This window comes from Carassius carassius, chromosome 23 (genome assembly GCF_963082965.1).
Source record: "Carassius carassius chromosome 23, fCarCar2.1, whole genome shotgun sequence".
Taxonomy (NCBI): domain Eukaryota; kingdom Metazoa; phylum Chordata; class Actinopteri; order Cypriniformes; family Cyprinidae; genus Carassius; species Carassius carassius.
In genome coordinates, this window is record NC_081777.1 from 16,880,419 (window position 1) to 16,901,769 (window position 21,351).

Genomic DNA, 21,351 nt, shown 5'->3' on the forward strand with positions numbered 1-21,351 from the left:
AGGAAAGTAGAGGGGAGATACCGATCAGAATATGACACATGCCATGTAAAACACTTCAAACAAGTAACAGTGACACTGTTAAATGTCAATTTACATTCTTAGGTTTTCCACAAAAGAAAGGACATCTTTAAGTACATTTACTCCAAGATTTTCCCGGGGACCTTCAAGTGGATCAATTTGTTCTGTGAGTTGTTTCATCTCATCATCAGTCACAGTGAACTGGTTTGGAGGTACGGTAACTCGTTCAAGCCAATGCACATGAGATACCGCTCCAGATACAGAATGACTGTCACCACCAACAAGCTCTGCTGAATTAGTCTCTCCTCCAGTGGAGTCTGAGGGTCTTGCAAATATCTCCTGCATTGCAGTACTTGGCAGACTCTGTTGTGCCAGGCAATCCCGGACAAAGATTTGTAGAGGTGACTGGTGTCTCTCGGTTCGTAAACCATGATTGTTCCACTGGTGTTTAAAATTTGTCAAGTCTTTGTTAATTCTTGGGATGTAGACATATTGCAGAGCCCACATGTGCATTTCATTATCTACATCCACAATGCCCTCACTCTCAAGAAAGTGGAAAAGGTCATAGTACACATTTGACACCCCACGCCACAGATCGACCCAAAGTCTTTCAATCCTCTGATTGTGTGTACTTCTTCCTCTAAGAGCACTCCCTCGTTCAGTGCCTCTGAACAGGTTCATGAACAAGCACACTGCATTGTTCTCTCCCCCATGGTCAGTCCTTACTCTGGAAGGGACTCCATATTTGGAAATGGCATCCAAGAAGCAGTTCATGACAGTGCTGCTGCGATTGTTGTTAGATGCTTGGAGAAAGGTGACAAGCCGACTGTAGCCATCAATGGCACCATGAATTACTATCCTCCATCTAAATTAACACAAATACATAATTACTTAGTTGAGCATAAAACCTGCATTAGACAACAACAAAATATCCAATGAAGGGTGTGCTTTAGATGTTCTACAAGAGCACTGTTACATCCATTTCAACAACCCTTTTTATGCAGCCATACTGATTTCTGTTAATCAACTGCTTAATTCTGAAATTTAGACTTTTAAAAACAAATTTTAAATTTAGTGACTTAATGGCATTTTGTTAAAGCAACAGAAGAATAAAGTGGTTAAGGCATAATGCAATGTTTAAGATTGCATTTAAAAAGAAAATTACCTTATTAGTTTGTGATTTCCATCAAGATGCCATAAAGAATTAGGTCCTGCGACACGGTAGGACCTTCTACGTAGTCTCTGAGACATTGCTCTGAGAGCTGCAGCCCTTGGGTTGACACGATGCATACTGCTCCGCACTCTGCACCTCTGAACCCGAATTCCCTCTGTCCTCAGTTGTGCTCGAACTGCCTCTGGTCCAAGTTGGTCATTTCCAGCCACTATATCCCTAATTTTTTCATCTAAATCTGCATCAGATATATCTGAGTATGAGGAAGACTGCAACAGATTGAAGCACCTGGAAATATATATCCAAGCATTTTAACATTTAATAGGAGCGCTAAAATAAATCAAAAGTTGCACTCAGCATTTTTCCCAACTCATTATGATCTAATGAGATGAGTACTCCAGTCAGCCTAAACATATGACATTTTAATCTAGGTGGAGCAAATTCCCAAATATGTTTCTATTGTTATAAAATGCTTTGGATAAAAGTGTCCACTAACTGACTAAATGTAAATATAAATAAAATTCACTTTATTAATCGGGTTACACAGTGTAATTACACATTTAAGTACTAAATAATAATAATAATAATCTAGATGCACTTACTATAGGGTTGTGGTTAGGAATAGGATTAGGGTTTAGTTTATGGTCAGTATCATGATTAGGGTTTAGTTTATGGTCAGTATCATGTAATTATGCACACTACATGTAACATATGTAACTGGGATAAAATAAAATGTTTCCATCATTTTATTAGTTTTGCATGACAAATACACCTGTGAACAGGGTATAATGTGTGTAGTCAATGGATATTAGTTATTATATTATATAACTTACCTTAAACGTCGCTTGACTGTGGATATGGAGGTGTGTAGAATTTGTGCAATCTGTTTTACAGTGAAGCCACAAGACAACAAAAATGACAGCTGATCCTGTGTAATGACATAAGATGGTGCACCTCTGGATCCACTACGAATCAGTGGAGGTCGATATACAGTGCTGTCTGTAGAATAATTATAATATATTGCTTTTATAAACAATTATAAACAGACTTCTTAATTTTTCCAATAGTTTGTATGTCTGTGTGATATGTTATGCTTAGCAAAATTATTCAAAATATATTACTGTAGATGTCAAGTTACTGGCCATCAAAATCAGACAATCTAACTGAAGTTTACTGTGAGTAATTAAGATTGTTTGATTGCATTTACCATCCTGTGCTCTTGGTTCAGAAGTTTGAATCTCCTGAATAAAATCTGATACTTCATGGATGATCTCATCTGCTGCCTGAGTATGTAGAAGAGTCCCCTTTGCCCATTCCAGGCTCCTCAGCATGGTTTGAAGTCTAAAAAGTAAATGTTTTTTTTTTATTATTATTATTTTTATATTAAATAAATTAATAACAATACATAATTTTTTGCTTTGTTTTAAATAGTATATCATGCTATGTTTTTTTAAAAAGAAAGAAAAATAACCTCAAAACTTATTTTAAAGTCTAAAAAATGTTGTTCTAACATGTTGCTTTAGAAAGAAATATTCAATTTACATTTAGGCTACACTGTCAATTTTTTATTTATTTATTTATTTATTTATTGAAGCTGCATCTGAATCATTATTTACATACATTTAATGACTAAAACAGCTTGGTTACCAGCATTCTTCAAAATATATGTTCCCCAAAAGAAATATAGACATTTAGGTTTGAAACAACATTGGGGTGGGTAGATGTTAATAAAAAGAATTTCAATTTTTGAGAAACTATATAGCCAATATATTTTAAACATAAACTAAAAAAGATACTCACTGCTAGTAGGTGTCAGTAAATGTTTAAAAATCATTCAGTCCATTCGTTCAAACGACTGATCATTTTCAAAGTTGGAATTATTTGTGATTCCTGTAATAACTATATGAGACAGTTCATTCTGGCATTTCCAGCAATGCACATTTTGTGTGTCTACCTAATCAAACACACCTGATTTAACTCATTAGCTCATTAAAAGAAACTCAGGGGACTGAAAAGGCAGTGTCAGATAAGGAAGACATACAAAATGTGCAGTGTTGGGGGATGCCCAGGTCCAGGGTGGAGAAACACTGTAATGCATCTTGTTTGCTTCCAAACAACTGCATAAAATGTATTAAGATGACTTAACATAGTTCTGGGGCATAAAAGTTAGTAAATTGTGTTAAAAAAAATATTGTGCCATTATTGTGCCATTAAAATTAGCAAGTTAAATCAACAGCTCATGTAATCGTGTCTATCAAAACGTGACCGTTACAACTCTAACTAAATTATTTTGGAGAACATAAACACAATCTTTACCTGTTTAATGATGACTGAAAAACAGCAGGCCCGGGATTATCAGACAGTAAAAGGCGAGTGCAGTCATTAACAGTGTGTTTACACTGCAAAACAAACGCTCTTCTTGCCATCTTCGCGCTCTTGCAAACTGGATGCTCTGACTTGCCGTAGAGTCCTCGTAGCCATGAGAGGTGTGTCCATGTAGATGAGCGAATAAATTTGCATCTTAAGTGGCGTGTCGCGTTAACTTAACGTCGGTAGGCGTGTGGCGTTATTTTAACGCCTGGTGGCGTCTGGCGTCAACTTATCACGTAACGGCGCTTATTTAACGCCTGGCGGCGTTATGAAAACGGCGTTTTAAAATGAATACGGCGTTGAAAAGCACGCGTATTCTGACCCATTTGGCTTTCCATATTAACGGCGTAAAAAACGGCGTTTTTCATGGACACCAAAACGCCGTCAAATACGGCGTCATTGACACATTTTCGCACGTTTTTTACGGCGTTTGTAATCACAACGGCGTATTTCGCGGCGCAAAAACGGTTTAAAACGCCGTATTTTACGGCGTTTGGCTGTAAACGCGATTCATCTATAGCGTAATTCTGACCCTTTTGTCTTGCCATAAAAGAGGGGTTTAGAATCCAGAGGGTTAATAGCGAGACGTGTGACCAGAAAATCTATACAAGCAATTACATAGATAACAAATTGCATAATGTTACATTGACAAAATAATATCAGAAATGGGGATAATGATTAGTGGCCAATTTATATATTAGGAATTAAAAGAAGAAGAAAAAAGTATTTGTTATAATGCTTAACAATAACATTATTAAATCAATCGCCCAATCGAGTACTGTATGTAGCTACTGTATACATGCGAGGGTCAAAGTATGATCTGTGTGTAATTCTTATGACCAAAGACTAAGGGTTTCGTTTAGTTTGTTATGGCTCACTCCCTCATATACTGTATTTGTTTAGTTTGTTATGGCACACTCCCTCATATACTGTATTTGTTATGTCCACCATCTTTGCTACTTTTCTTTGTTGTTGCTTTTTATAGCATTGCCTTGGAAGTGAAGTGTGGTTGCTAAGTAACTGACTGGCGTCTGGAAGAGTAAAGAGACTAGAGCCACGCTATGTCCATGTTTGACTGTGTGTGGCTACAGGTGCAGTGAACGGCTGTTAGCTTTATTGTATGGAATTAGCTGTGGTTAGCTTTTTATAGGCACAGCACTGGAGGTAGTTTGAGCAATTACAGTCAGTATCTATATCAATCAGTTTGAAGGTATGGATTATAATCAAATATTTCTGGTTTATTACATTTTTTTGTTATATAGTTTGTTGTCTCTGTGGTGCTGAATTCCTCAGTGAAACGTTAGTATGATATCTCCCCATTGTCCTCGGAGAACAATCGCTGATGTAAACAGACCAGTCACGTGCAAGATGCAGCCAGAGATGCTCCTGTGCTCATGTCACGCATGGTATTGTCCACAGCTATGTTCTTACAGCTGAATTATAAAATGTTTATTTGGTTTTTATTTGGGAGTTATAAAATAAGCAAGCGGAAGTGATAATAAAGCAGTTTTTTTGTGCTCATCTGAACATAAAAGCACAAAAACAACATTCACTCTAGGAATCCATTGCGTCATTATTATTATTCAACTTGCACTGGGGGACTTTGTCGACATCTAGTGGCCATTTTTGTTTTTAATAAATCGATCTTGGGTTTATTGTTAATGGGAATAAAACGATGGATTGGACTTAAGATGCCTTCACATTTTTGGAAAGAAATCCTCACCACAACAGATCTGCAATAAGACTTGTGCTACTTACTACCAGTAAAAAGTAAAAAAAAAAACAACAACAACTGTGGACTGATTTTTTTTTGTCTCAAAAAACATCTAAATTAAAAGCTTGTGCATAAATACAATAGTTTTAGTTGCTAAATAAATACTTAGCAAATTATTTAAAATGATATACTACTAGTAGTTATCTTTTAACAGGAGTAGTGTAATTATGAAAACACAAGAAAGTAATTAGTATTAAAACCAACACATCACTGCTTGTAACAATTATTTTAATAAATACTCTTAGTGTTCCTCACACAGGAAATAAGGGGGTGGGTTTGTTCAACCCCTGCACAGAGAGTTACCCTATACAAATGATAACAATAAGAACACAAACCACATGCACACACACCCGTCCACTCACACACACTCACATAACAGGCATACTCATTGGTGGACAGTCAAAAAAATACTGTCTACTACCAGGTTTAACGGTTCAGCACAACGGATTTAAAACCCTCCAGTGTGCATCTCTCAGCACCATTCAGTCCACCAAAAGAACATCCTGTATTTCTTGCACAAGTGTAACGTCATTAATGATTTCATCACATGTCTCTGACATGACCGTGTCCTTCACAATGCTCTCTGTGGTGACGCACGGTCAGATCTGGTGTATACGTACTGTTCCTTCCCCTTCAGTTGAATTGTTCACTAGGTGGAGGAAGAACGTCACTTTAAGGAGGTAAGGAAGTGTCTTGTCTGGTACATAAAAAAACAGGTGGTACACATGTTTGCTTTTTATTGCCAATTATTACAAAAACCCTAATTTTCCCATATCTGTCATTATCCTCTCAAGATGGTACTTACAGGAGTTGACATTGTTTTGAGGAGAACAGAGGCTTTTTAAGATGAGTTTATGAGGAAAGGGGGAAGTAAATGTCTCCTCTTGAAACACTCTTGAACAGAATGAGTGGAATAGGGGCTTACTCGTCTAGTTTTAGTCAGATGGACATCCAAAGTAACAAGCGCTTTCCACGAATAGGGTACAAAAGCTTAACCTTCAAAAAATGTTGAGCGCAGGGGGTCAAACTAATTATTACAGTAAGTGTTTTATTCATTTCCTGTAAGATTTGCAACCATGCTACTAAAATGTGGGACATACACATTCCAGTGCAAAAGTTTGGGCCAGTACTTAAGCTGATCAAAAGGGACAATAAATACTTTTACATTGTTAAAAAAGTTATTTTTAAATATTAAGCAACACAACTGTTTTTAACATAGATAGTAACAAGAAATGTTTCTTGAGCACCGAAGGATCATGCGACGCTGAAGACTGGAGTAATGACTTCTCAAAATTCAGCTTTGCCTCACATGAATAAATTACATTTGAAAACATATTCATTTGTAATATATTATTTCACAATATTACTGTTTATACTCTATTTTATCAAATGAATGCAGCCTTGGTGAACATAAAAGACTTCATTCAAGAACGTAAAAAATCTTTCCAAACCCAAAATGTTGAACACTAGTGTAGAATTGATTTAGAATCACTATATAGGGTTTATATAGAGTTCACCTGGTTCATTTAATTTTGTTATTTTTTTCTTGCAATAAACATAATATATCTTTTTTTCTTTAATACAGTTGAAAGCTGAGCTGGTCATATTTAATTTGAGAACATGCAATTAAATTTTTTGCTTATGTGTATTACACTATGCAGGGTTGTACACAAAATGTGAGACAGGTAAACTTTTGTTGTCATTAAAATATACGAATGAACTGAATATCAGTTTATGTATTATATGTATAATGTGTATACGTATAATTTAGCATTATATTTGTTGAATACATCAATAAAGTTTAAGGCTTCTGAGGTGGGTCGGGCCAAAATTCCCATTTTAAGGGGAATACAAAAATGTGAGATTTTTTTTTTCATTTCATGACAATTGTTTTCGTAACCAAAAACATGAGATTTATGCTTCTAAGGCTTTAAAAAAAAGTGTACCCTATTCTTGGAAAGAGCTAAGTACTTCCACACATGGAGAGAAAGCATCTGCTCATATATCTTTTCATGTTTGGACCGCTCTTACATTCTGATTAGGTCATGCAGAGAGTCCTTTGAGATGTACAGTAGGCTGTTCGTTTTTTTTTGTCAAAAAAAGAAAAATATAAATTTCTTGTGGTACACCTATTTTTATATTGTATCAATATATTACAATGAATGCAACTCACAGAAGAGCTTCCTGTATCATTGCAATTAACTGCACACACAATTCTCCTGAATTTAAATACAGAAAGCATCGCTGAACTTTATAATGCACACACTGGAGGGGGAAAAAAAACTATATTTTTTTTCCAGGCCAAAAAACAAGTTGTACCCACGGAGACCATGATGAAGAAGAAGAGGCGAGAGACTGGCCCTATGATAACAGAGATATGGACGAACAAGGAAGGTCACAGACCTACAGTAGGTAGACTGGCCTCTCCTGCTCACTACAGGCCACTGTTTAACCAACCGATCGCAGCTGTGATGAGGGCCATTAAACTCACTGAGAATAAGTCATTGAGGACAGGCTGGGATACACAAATCAAGGTCATTTATCTTTTAACCTGTCCAGAAGGTGGCTGTCTAGCTACTGCAGAGAGCAGCTTTTCCATTAGAGCTGCCAGAGAATATGGTCTGATGGGATCATGTGACAAACTGTGGGGAAAACTCTTAGGACGGCCACAGAGTGCTGGTTCAGGGTGCCAGTAGTCTTCTTACGAGAAATGTTGTCCGCATAGAGTGGCCTGGGGGTGTTTTCCGCACAGGGGGATGGTGTTGTCCTTGCTCTGGCCTTCCATGTCCATGTCGAGAAGGCTTTGATGGACAACACCCGCTCCAGCGCTCACTCCGCTGTCACCCGAGCCCAGCGGACTGTCGCAGCTGCTACCTGAAGACGAACTGAGCGTCTGGGACAGAGATGATAGTTTCCAGGGGTCCGGACGTGCTCGAGCTGGGGTGGGTCTGGGGCGAGGAGCGAACTCAAGGGTTTTGGGACGCTCGAGTGTGCCTGTATGGCTGTCTGGCTCTGGCTTGGGGATGGGGATGGGAGGAGGAGGTTTGCGCCGATGGCCTGAGGGATAAACCACGGATGGGTCAGGCAGGCGTGGAATGTCAAGAGTTTCACGAGAACCTGGAGGAGAACATATGAACGACATAAAGGACTCTTCAAGTTATATTAGAATTCACAAACAAGATATGTAACCATATATAAATTTTCATCCAAAAATCAAGACATATAAAACATTGTATTTTCTTACTGAGGCATGCATTTAATACCATTAAGATTTTTTGCACTCACTGTGACAATTATTTTCCATAAAGCACATTTAAAAAATATAAATATTTAAAATGTATGTACCTTAACATGAAAATAAAAGATTTTAAAATGATATATTCAAATATAATATATATAAAAAGGTTATATAAAATATAAATATTATATACAATATTACATATACTGAAAAGCAAAAGTAGAAAAACTATACAAAACAAAGAAAAACTATATTAATAACAATTTGAGAATCAATACTGAGAATATAATTGCAAAAAAAGGAAAAAATGAATTCTCATTACTATAATATGAAACAAATACTGTATTATTTTAAAAATCTACATTACAGGTGCTGGTCATATAATTAGAATATCATCAAAAAGTTGATTTGTTTCACTAATTCCATTCAAAAAGTTAAACTTGTATGTTATATTCATTCATTACACACAGACTGATATATTTCAAATGTTTATTTCTTTTAATTTTGATGATTATAACTGACAACTAAGGAAAATCCCAAATTCAGTATCTTAGAAAATTAGAATATTGTGAAAAGGTTCAATATTGAATACACCTGGTGCCACACTCTAATCAGCTAATTAACCCAAAACACCTGCAAAGGCCTTTAAATGGTCTCTCAATCTAGTTCTGTAGGCTACACAATCATGGGGAAGATTGCTGACTTGACAGTTATCCAAAAGACGACCATTGACACTTTGCACAAGGAGGGCATGACACAAAAGGTCATTGCAAAAGAGGCTGGCTGTTCACAGAGCTCTATGTCCAAGCACATTAATAGAGAGGTGAAGGGAAGGAAAAGATGTGGCAGAAAAAAAGTGTACAAGCAATAGGGATAACTGCACCCTGGAAAGGATTGTGAAACAAAACCCATTAAAAATGTGGGGGAGATTCACAAAGAATGGACTACAGCTGGAGTCGGTCCTTCAAGAACTACTACGCACAGACGTATGAAAGACAAGGGTTTCAGCTGTCGCATTCCTTGTGTCAAGCCACTCTTGAACAACAGACAGTGTCAGAAGCATCTAAAAGACAAAAAGTACTGGACTGCTGCTGAGTGGTCCAAAGTTATGTTCTCTGATGAAAGTAAATTTTGCATTTCCTTTGGAAATCAGGGTCCCAGAGTCTGCAGGAAGAGAGGAGAGGCACCACAATCCACGTTGCTTGAGGTTCAGTGTAAAGTTTCCACAGTCAGTGATGGTTTGCAGTGCCATGTCATCTGCTGGTAGCCTGGGAAAACCCAGACTACGTCCGGCCATCCATCCATCCATCCATCCGTCTTCTTCCGCTTATCCGGGGCCGGGTCGCGGGGGCAGCAGTCTAAGCAGAGAACCCCAGACTTCCCTCTCCCTAGACACTTCCTCCAGCTCTTCTGGGGGGACACCGAGGCGTTCCCAGGCCAGCCGGGAGACATAGTTTCTCCAGCGTGTCCTAGGTCTTCCCCGGGGTCTCCTCCCAGTGGGACACGCCCGGAACACCTTCCCGGGAAGGCGTCCAGGAGGCATCCGGAACAGATGCCCGAGCCACCTCAGCTGACCCCTCTCGATGTGGAGGAGCAGCGGCTCTACTCTGAGCTCCTCCCGGGTGACTGAGCTTCTCACCCTATCTCTAAGGGATCGCCCAGCCACCCTGCGGAGAAAGCTCATTTCGGCCGCCTGTATCCGGGATCTTGTCCTTTCGGTCATGACCCAAAGCTCATGACCATAGGTGAGAGTAGGAACGTAGATTGACCGGTAAATCGAGAGCTTCGCCTTGCGGCTCAGCTCTTTCTTCACCACGACAGACAGGTACATCGACCGCATTACTGCAGAAGCTGCACCGATCCGTCTGTCAATCTCCCGTTCCATCCTTCCCTCACTCGTGAACAAGACCCCAAGATACTTAAACTCCTCCACTTGAGGCAGGAACTCTCCACCAACCTGAAGTGGGCAAGCCACCCTTTTCCGACTGAGGACCATGGCCTCGGATTTGGAGGTGCTGATTCTCATCCCAGCCGCTTCACACTCGGCTGCAAACCGTCCCAGTGCATGCTGAAGGTCCTGGCTTGATGGAGCCAACACGACAACATCATCCGCAAAGAGCAGAGACGAAATCGTGTTGTCACCAAACCTGACCCCCTCCGGCCCCTGGCTGCGCCTAGAAATTCTGTCCATAAAAATCATGAACAGAACCGGCGACAAAGGGCAGCCCTACCGGAGTCCAACACGCACCGGGAACAAGTCTGACTTACTGCTGGCAATACGAACCAAGCTCCTGCTCCGGTCGTACAGGGACCGGATAGCCCTTAGCAAAGGGCCCCGGACCCCATACTCCCGGAGCACCCTCCACAGGCCGCCGTGAGGGACACAGTCGAATGCCTTCTCCAAATCCACAAAGCACATGTGGACTGGTTGGGCAAACTCCCATGAACCCTCCAGCACCCCGTAGAGGGTATAGAGCTGGTCCAGTGTTCCACGGCCTGGACGAAAACCACACTGTTCCTCCTGAATCCGAGGTTCTACTATCGGCCGGATTCTCCTCTCCAGTACCCTGGCATAGACTTTCCCAGGGAGGCTGAGAAGTGTGATCCCCCTGTAGTTGGAACACACCCTCCGGTCCCCCTTCTTAAAAAGAGGGACCACCACCCCGGTCTGCCATCCCAGAGGCACCGTCCCCGACTGCCACGCGATGCTGCAGAGGCGTGTCAGCCAAGACAGCCCCACAACATCCAGAGACTTGATGTACTCAGGGCGGATCTCATCCACCCCCGGTGCCTTGCCACCGAGGAGTTTCTTGACTACCTCGGTGACTTCAGCTTGGGTGATGGACGAGTCCACATCTGAGCCCTCAGCCTCTGCTTCCTCAATGGAAGACGTGACAGCGGGATTGAGGAGATCCTCGAAGTATTCCTTCCACCGTCCAACGACATCCCCAGTTGAGGTCAACAGCTCCCCACCTCTACTGTAAACAGCATTGGTAGGGCGCTGCTTCCCTCTCCTGAGGCGCCGGACGGTTTGCCAGAATCTCTTCGAGGCCGACCGGTAGTCCTTCTCCATGGCCTCACCGAACTCCTCCCAGGCCCGAGTTTTTGCCTCCACAACCACCCGGGCTGCAGTCCGCTTGGCCTGCCGGTACCTATCAGCTGCCTCAGGAGTCCCACAAGCCAACCAGGCCCAATAGGACTCCTTCTTCAGCTTGACGGCATCCCTTACTTCCGGTGTCCACCACCGGGTTCGGGGATTGCCGCCTCGACAGACTACGTCCGGCGAATTTCAATTCTCTCTACAGAATAGTCTGGCAAAGAGGACTATCTAGCTCGTTTCTGTGCCGCCGAAATCGCGGCACCAATCAGAAACGTTGAGGCGGGGTTTACACGATGACGACAGCGCAGCGAAGGTAAAGCAGATTTTGTACATTACAAAGATGGATGCTGCAGAGGAACATTCGTTCGAAACTGCTATCGCGTCTGTTTTAAGTGATTTAAACTTTAACTTTGCGTTAAAACCCGAGCAAAGAACAACACTTGAAGCCTTCATATCTAAAAAAGATGTTATCGCTGTCTTACCGACGTAGTAGCCCAGAGTGCAGTCTGGACGATGGGGCGGGGCGACACGTTGGGGCGGAGCGACACGTGTCGCCCCGCCCACCTCAGCGGTTATTGGTTTATGATTAAGATGAGCTTATTGGTGTACAGATGAGTGACGATTTTACAGCTGCAGGATTGGAATGCGGAAGTAGACGCTCAGATGAATAAACTTTTAATATAAATTAAAAAGCGAATATAAATGTTGTGTTTTTGCATTTATTGTTGCGTTTCCACAACATCCGTATAAATACAAAGAGTTTTGGAATACGACGAACAGAACAGAAATAAATGGTCTAATTTACAATTACTCCCTCAACGGCTGTAGACGCTACCTCGGCATTACTCGCTGGTTTTTGAAAATGACACGCAATATAATGCGAAGTATGGTTATGTAGATAGTCATGGAGTACCTTGATTTATATATTCAAATTTTATATATATATATATATATATATATATATATATGTGTGTGTGTGTGTGTGTGTAACAAATTGTCACCAGTCTCTGAATGTCACCAATAATTTACTGAACATTCCCTTAGCCCCTACGAAAATTTACCATGGTTCTGCAACAAAAACTATAGTTAAACTATGGTGTTTTTATAATTACAGGACATGGTAATTAATATGCCAACAAATATTTTTACTACAATAAATCCATGGTTACTTTTTGCAAGGAAGGAACTATACAGGTTCTAAAGAACTTGCCCAAAAACACTCGTCACTTTCTGTCTTATTTGTTTTCTGAACTGCACTACTGAAAACCTCATTAATCCTGAATTTATTTAGTTACCCGCTTCTATATAAAAACATAATACATTTATGTCACGGCCGGGATCCAATGAAGCACGGAGATAGAACCAATTGCAAGTAAGTCTTTTATTAAGGGGTAATCCAAACAGCATAAACAGTCCAGGCAGGGGTCAATAGGAAACATCCATCCAAAACATAAACTAAACAAGAAGACAAGGCAAGGGCACGAACTGACGGACATGAATAAACAACGACTCCGTGACACATACTAAGACAGACCGGGTTATATACACAAAAGGATAATGGGGAAACAGGAGACAGGTGGGGAACAATCAATTAACTAAACAAGGAGGAAGGTGACCAAATAAGGAGACAGGAAGTGATAATATGATAAACACCGTGGGAACTGAGGACACCTAGTGGAACCCCAGGGAACACAACCCAGACACTGTGACAGTACCCCCCTTCTACGGAGCGGCTCCCAGACACTCCAAGACAGACACAAAACAGAGAGCAGGAGGGAGGTGGACAGGTGGAGGCTCAGGGGGAGGGACGGAGGGCCAGAAAAGAAAAACATGGGGAACAGGCACCAGAATGTAAACACAACACAGAAAGACCAGGAGGGAGGAGGACAGGAGGAGGTTCAGGGGGAGGGACGGAGGGCCAGACTGACAGAAAGGAACAGGGACAGACATTAACACAAAAACCAAAGGAAAAAACAACATGAAGCCCCCCAGGGCGGAGCAGAAGACCACCACACCCTTGTGGTCAAGGCCAGAGCCCTCCAGGGCGGAGCGGAAGACCACCACAACCGTGTAGTCAGGGCAAGCGCCCCCCAGGGCGGAGCGGAAGACCACCATATCCGTGTGGTCAGAGCGGAAGCCCCCCAGGGCGGAGCAGAAGAAGAAGAAGAAGACGGAGCCATCACTTCCGTGCGGCCGGATCAACGGGAGGACGAGACTCTGGTAATTCCATGGTGTCTCTACTGGACTCCAGAAGATCGGTGCTGGCCTGACACTGCTCATGAAGATCATTGGTGACTTGCATTTGCTCATGAAGATCAATGGTGACTTGACTCAGTCCTTGAAGATCACCGGTGACTTGACTCAGTCCTTGAAGATCACCGGTGACTTGACTCAGCTCTGAAAGGTCAAAGGTGACTTGACTTGACTCTGAAAGGTCAACGGTGACTAGCCCTAACTCTGGAGCATCAGCGGTGACTAGCCCTGACTCTGGAGGGTTAACAGTGACTAGCCTTGACTCTGGAGGGTCATCTGGAACCCGACTCGACTCTGGAGGGTCATCAATGACTAGCCCGGACTCTGGAAGGTCATCGGTGACTAGCCCTGACTCAGGAAGGTCATCGGTGACTAGCCCTGGCTCTGGAAGGTCATCGGTGACTAGCCCTGGCTCTGGAAGGTCATCGGTGACTAGCCCTGACTCTGGAAGGTCACCGGTGACAAGCCCTGACTCTGGAAGGTCACCGGTGATAAGCCCTGACTCTGGAAGGTCACCGGTGATAAGCCCTGACTCTGGAAGGTCACCGGTGATAAGCCCTAACTCTGGAGAGTTCCCTGGCACCTGACTCGACTCCGGAGGGACCACGGGCACCTGACTCGACTCCGGAGGGTCCACGGGCACCTGACTCGACTCCGGAGGGTCCACGGGCACCTGACTCGACTCCGGAGGGTCCACGGGCACCTGACTCGACTCCGGAGGGTCCACGGGCACCTGACTCGACTCCGGAGGGTCAGCTGAGACTCTCATCCTGTGCAGCGGCGCTGGGCAAGCAGCCATCTTGGGCCATGACTCTGGACAGGCGGCCATCTTGTACTGTGGTGCTGGTCTGGCGGCCCTCTGGGGTTGTGGTGCTGGACTGGCGGCCATCTTGTACTGTGGCGCTGGACCGGTGGCCAATTTGGGCATTGGCGCTGGGTTAGCGGCCATCTTGTGCTGTGGCGCTAGGCTGACGGCCATCTTGGGCTGTGGCACTGAACCGTTGGCCAAAGTGGGCATTGGCACTGGGCTGGCGGCCATCTTGTACTGTGACGCTGGACTGGTGGCCAATTTGGGCATTGGCGCTGGGTTGGCGGCCATCTTGGGCTGTGGCGCTGGAACGGTGGCCAATTTGGGCATTGGCGCTGGGTTAGCGGCCATCTTGTGCTGTGGCGCTTGGCTGGTAGCCATCCTGGGCAGTGATGCTGGACTGGCGGCCATCTTGGATGGTGGCGCTTGGCTGGTAGCCATCCTGGGCAGTGGTGCTGGACTGGCGGCCATCTTGGGTTGTGGCGCTGGAACGGTGGCCAATTTGGGCATTGGTGCTGGGTTAGCGGCCATCTTGTGCTGTGGCGCTTGGCTGATAGCCATCCTGGGCAGTGGTGCTGGACTGGCGGTCATCTTGGGTTGTGGCGCTTGGCTGGTTGCAATCCTGGGCAGTGGTGCTGGGCTGACGACCACCCCGCCGGAAGAGACAGAAGTGGCTGGGGCATCCCACCGAAGCCGATGCTGCAGGTAGCGCACGAATTCCCAGAATTCCAGTGTCTCTAACTGCGCCATCTCTTCCTGAGACACTGGATCATCCAGCCCGCCATTGAAATAGTCCTTGAGGGCCGCATCATTGTAGCCCATGCCCTCGGCCAGGGACCAGAACGAGCCTGTCCTCCAACAAAAAACGACCATATAGGTTGTTTGTGCAAGCACCTTTTACGACCTATATTTACGTTTTAAAGTTAAACGCCCTCTAGCGGGCGTAAAAATAATGACAGTATCTCGTTGTGTCTGTCGTCATGAAATGACGTATAACGTCATTACCAATCAGAAAGCACGTTTATTTAAATGCAATGTGTGGGCTTTTTACACCGATCTCACAGTATTTCCTACATATTTTACTAGGTTGCTTATTCGTTTGAATGACCACACCTAACCCCACCCCTAAACCTAACCCTCACAGAAATCATGCTAAATTATGATTTATTGAGCATATACATTTTCATGCATGTCCGTTCCCTGGGATCAATGTATAGCGCAATAATCTACCAACTGAGCTACACGAAACGCAAACCAGAGTGCAAATAAAAGAGTACAAAACATTAATATGAAAACGACCTTTTGCCGATAGGGGCGCAATTGTAGTATACGCTCTGATGGGTCGTATTTCAGGGATTTGGACAAACGACCTATACAAGCGTATTGGTTGGAGGACAGGTTGACCAGAACACCTGAGCCAGGGCACCCACTTCATTTCCCTCTTGGCGGAGGGCGATCAACTGAAGATACTTGGCTCGCCGCTCCGCCATCTTGGCTGGGGAACGGAAAGACGACATACCGCTGGTTCCTAGAATGACGGAGTCGTTCTGTCACGGCCGGGATCCAATGAAGCACGGAGATAGAACCAATTGCAAGTAAGTCTTTTATTAAGGGGTAATCCAAACAGCATAAACAGTCCAGGCAGGGGTCAATAGGAAACATCCATCCAAAACATAAACTAAACAAGAAGACAAGGCAAGGGCACGAACTGACGGACATGAATAAACAACGACTCCGTGACACATACTAAGACAGACCGGGTTATATACACAAAAGGATAATGGGGAAACAGGAGACAGGTGGGGAACAATCAATTAACTAAACAAGGAGGAAGGTGACCAAATAAGGAGACAGGAAGTGATAATATGATAAACACCGTGGGAACTGAGGACACCTAGTGGAACCCCAGGGAACACAACCCAGACACTGTGACAATTTAATCACCCCTTTAAACACTTCATTGTTTATCAAAATCATTGGTAATTGAAAAATTACACTGAATTGTCACAACTAAATTAAGAATTCATTATGAGCAATGCATAGCAAATGATGTTACCATCAAATATGAGAAACCTTAAAGAATGATAGACTGATGTAAATGACTGAAACCTTTTGTAATGCACGTGTTTGCCATAGCTTTTTTATTAAAACATTATACACTGCAAAGTTTAACTTTAAATGACATCAATTAATACATTAAAACCAGTTGATCTCAGTTCATTCTCTATTTCCCTTCAATGAACACACAAATGTTTCATGCCGCAAAAAAAAAAAAAAAAAAAAAAAAAACAGTCCTTGGAACAAAATCCTGTGTAAACAAAAGCCCAGAAGATCACCACGCCGACCTTTTCCCTGTACCCTGGTGGGTTAAACTTGAAAAGGGCTCTGAACTGCAAGCATTCCCTGATGCTGTACATCCATCTGAACTCGTTCTGGTAGACAGGAGGACAATTCTTCCAGTTGGCCACAACTTATAGTGTAAAGACAAAATACAGGAAAGATAATAATAATAATAAAAAAAGTTTAACAGCCTCATACTACAAAGTTCAATTGGAGAATGAGCATTAAACAGGGGGAAATCTTACTGTCTAGCCAGGCAAAGTGTGCCGCTTTCCGGAAAACTTCTTGAGTGACCACATCCCTAAACCATCTGCAAACCAGAGAAAGTGTCAAATATGCAGAGTCATCCGCTGACAAAACTTCACTGAGGATTTCCAGGAGAAGCTGTTGAATCAAAAACATACATAGGTTTATTTATAAAAGTATATAAAAGTTATTAAACATTATATAAACACTGACTACAGACAACCTTGCTTTAAACAAACTCTATAGATTGTTGTCACAACTGCATACTCATTCTTTTATAATACCACTAATAAAATGTTAATATATACAGTACTGTGCAGAAGTATTAGGCATGTTAGTATTTTCACATTGAAAAAAATAGTTTTAAGCCAATTATTTATATCTTTTGCTGTAGTGTGTCAGTAGGATATATTAGTTTACATTTCCACACATTCATTTTGCCATTAATTGTAATAATCCAGTGAGATATTTGTATATATTTGTATGCATGATCCACATGAAGATCTTTTACATTGAATATAAATATTTCTGTCTTATATGGTGAACAAAATCCACATTAGATGAAAGATGAAATGCTTTTAAATGTCTTTGATGCTGATGTTAACTGATAGCTATATATGAAATAATCCGCGGTGTTGACCAATATAGTACTTGTACATAATCCCAATTTCATATCTGAACAACTATATAGCTGTAATACCTAAAATACCTCTGCATGTACACACATGTAATGATTATTTCTTAATGAATGTATGTGCACAAATAACCTGCTTTGCTGGACTCTGCCTGAAGACATTGTCTTTTGAATGGTGAAGTTCCTCCCCTCAGTGGTTGAGCTCTAAAAGAACAAATGTCAAGAGGTAGGTATATTGCTAGATACAGTACAGAGTAATGTTTCATGTAGCAACATTCAAACAGCTACATACATTTGCGGAGTGAAGCTGTCCAGGAGGAGTACAGAACACCACCACCTCCTGATCATGTCATCCTGAAAAATAATAATAATAATATACACACAATAATCATGCATGTCTGTTCAAATAACTTGACAAATGTAATGGCATACCTCTGTAAAATCAAACCTAAGAACTAAAGCCATGTACAGAGTGTACTGTTACAATCCACAAAGAACAATAAAATGAGCAATTTATAACAATTATGAACAATAATTATTCAAATTGAACGTACCATGGATAAATAAATGATCGAACATCGCATTTAATATTATAATATATTTACACAACCACTTTAACTCACCTCATGCAATCAACGTGGAATAGCGTTATTACTCTACTTCTGCAGTTGCCACCGTTCTGTTTATTTCAACGCAAACTGCCCCCTGCTGGCTCGGAGCAAAATGTCAAAGGAGGGGAAAACAAATATGGGCGGGGCGACACGTGTCGCTCCTCCTCGAAGTGTCGCCCCGCCCCATCGTCCAGACTGCACTCTGGGGTTACTCTTACCGACTGGATTCGCTTTGGATTCGCTCTGCATACGTCATCTCCTTCATCGCTCTGATTGGTTTTAGGTCTATCCAATTGCGCCCAGAGGCATTTGAACGAGGTCTGTCGGTGACGCCCCTTTAGAAACGAGACGTCTAATAGACTTTGCCAGACCCTAACTCAGTTTCAACTGAAAAGGGTCTGGTTTTAACCAGGCTAATCTGTGGTGTTGGTCCACTGTGTTTTCTGAGGTCCAAGGTCAACACAGCCGTATACCAGGAAATTTTAGAGCACTTCTTGCCACATGCTTCCTGCTGCTGACCAACTTTATGGAAATGCAGATTTCTTCAAGAGGGTCTGGCTGCAGACTTGAACTTGCACTCTCAGACTTGCACTCTCAGACACTTGCACTTCCGCTAGTGACATCCCTTGCAGTCTTTATTTTTTATTTTGTTAAATTTTTTGATTACTTTTTGTTTGAATTTCCCAACATTTTATAACAGTAGCCAGGTGGCGAAGACAAGAAAAAAGAAACTAAATTACAATGTCACTTGCAATCGCTACTTGCACTCTCCGCTACCTGTGACGTCACTTGCAATCAGTGTTGCCAATGGAGACAAGACGCTGTGCTGGTGATTAAACGATAAAAAAAAAAAATTAGTAGGCCTACTAATATAACGTATTATATAAATCGAGACCCTTCTCGATTTCTTGGCACCTGCACACAGTGCCAAAACTATCAATACCTGGTTTAAGGACCATGGTATCCCTGTTCTTAGCCAGCAAACCCCATAGAAAATCTATGGGGTATTGTGAAGAGGAAGATGTGATATGTCAGACCAAACAATGCAGAAGAGCTGAAAGCCACTATCAGAGCAACCTGGGCTCTCATAACACCTGAGCAGTGCCACAGACTGATCGACTCCATGCCATGCCACATTGCTGCAGTAATTCAGGCAAAAGGCGCCCCAACTATGTATTGAGTGCTGTACATACTCTTACTTTTCATGTTCATACTTTTTAGTTGGCCAAGATTTCTAAAAATCCTTTCATTGTATTGGTGTAATAAATTAAATTAAAGTAATATTTTAATTTTCTGAGATACTGAATTTGTGATTTTTCTTAGTTGTCAGTTATAATCATCAAAATTAAAGAAATACAAGTTTCACTTTTTGAATGGAATTAGTGAAATAAATCGACTTTTTGATGTTATTCTAATTATATGTTTTATATATATATATATATATATATATATATATATATATATATATATATATATATATATATATATATATATATATATATATATATAAAACACAATAAAATACTGTAATACAGTAACAGCAATCACTACTGAGCATACAAAAATACAGAAAGTTATGACAAATATTACTCTTTATGCTATCTGAAAGTAATTTTAAAAAATTATATTTAAAAAAAATAATCTTATTGATATTCATGAGAAACACTAAGAAAAAAGTTTAAATAAATCCTAGTGGTTCTAAAATATTGTCTTTTATGTTATTGTGACATTTACTAAATTACCTTTAAAAGCAGAGCAAAAATAAATAAATAAATACTTTTTTTTGTAAAGTACTTACATATCATGGAAGTATCATGGAAAAATTACAGTTAAAATGGAATCATGCAAGTTACGATTAAATATAAGATTATGATAATGCAAATGTTTCAACAGAGATTCACACAATCCCAAACAGCATTTCACCTGTATATGGTGTAATGGTTGGGGCTTGTTCGGGTGGGAAGGGCATACTCCCATCAGAGGGGGTGCGCCGATGTCCCACGACCGTCTGCGCTCGAGGACGGATGGCCCCATCAGAGGGCGTGCGACGGTGCCCGCGGTTTAACGCCATAGCTGCAGACACATGGGTGGGTGTGAGGGATTGATTGGGCTCTCGTTTGAAGCTCTCCGCCCTCAGGTCCAGCAGAGGGTTTAATGACAGCGCGGGAGAGACCACTGGGTGAGCACTACTAGGGGTCGAGGCAAAGTCATCAGAATCAGAGGGCAACAGGGACTTGGTGGAGTTGCAGTCAGAGAGGGAGGACAAAGAGAGGAGGGTGACGGAAGGAGACGGGTCCATGCAGGGCAGGGTGGAGTCGTGATGGCGGTTGTGGGACAGGGAGAGTGACAGTGTGCGGCTGGGTGGAGAGGTGCTGCGTCTGAATCGTCCCGTGCGCTGAAACAATCCCTCCTTCTTCCTCTGCTCCTCTCTCAGGTCCTGCTCATCTTGACTCATCTAGAATAATAATATAATATAGAGCAATACATATAAAAAACAAAATGAGAATTACTACAAAACAAATATTTTTAGTAGTGTGAAAAATATTTTCTTTATGCAAAATAAATATTCTATTTTGCAGTGAAATGTGAGCTGAACATGTTTTTTCTCTTCAAATAAATATCATTCTCATTATTTTAAAGAAAGAAAATATTGAAGTATTAGTAGTATATAAAAATGTAATTACAATATAACCCAAATAATTTGCAGTATTTAATAGTTATTTAATGATTATACATTTTGTGAAACTATTATTTATTTAAATATTAAATTACAAATATTAATTCACTT

At 41.7% G+C, this 21,351-nt stretch overlaps 1 protein-coding gene and 1 long non-coding RNA gene across 2 annotated transcripts in view; both read right to left on the bottom strand.

Moving 5' to 3' along the window:
• Positions 1-8,024: 8,024 nt before the first annotated feature.
• The window catches only part of LOC132101391 (mitogen-activated protein kinase kinase kinase 10-like), a 55,906-nt gene continuing 42,579 nt past the window's right edge, over positions 8,025-21,351 (bottom strand). Inside the window, exons 11-12 of the mRNA XM_059506318.1 lie at positions 20,487-21,018; positions 8,025-8,450 (exon numbers count right to left, since the gene is read on the bottom strand). Coding sequence (XP_059362301.1) covers positions 8,035-8,450; positions 20,487-21,018 — 948 coding nt within the window. The 3' untranslated portion in view covers positions 8,025-8,034. The remainder of the gene's footprint in view (positions 8,451-20,486; positions 21,019-21,351) is intronic.
• LOC132101394 (uncharacterized) lies at positions 16,741-18,270 on the bottom strand. Its single transcript, XR_009423170.1, has 4 exons — positions 18,245-18,270; positions 18,086-18,156; positions 17,318-17,382; positions 16,741-17,202 (listed from the first exon to the last, which is right to left on the bottom strand). It is a non-coding gene; the product is annotated as an uncharacterized LOC132101394 (long non-coding RNA).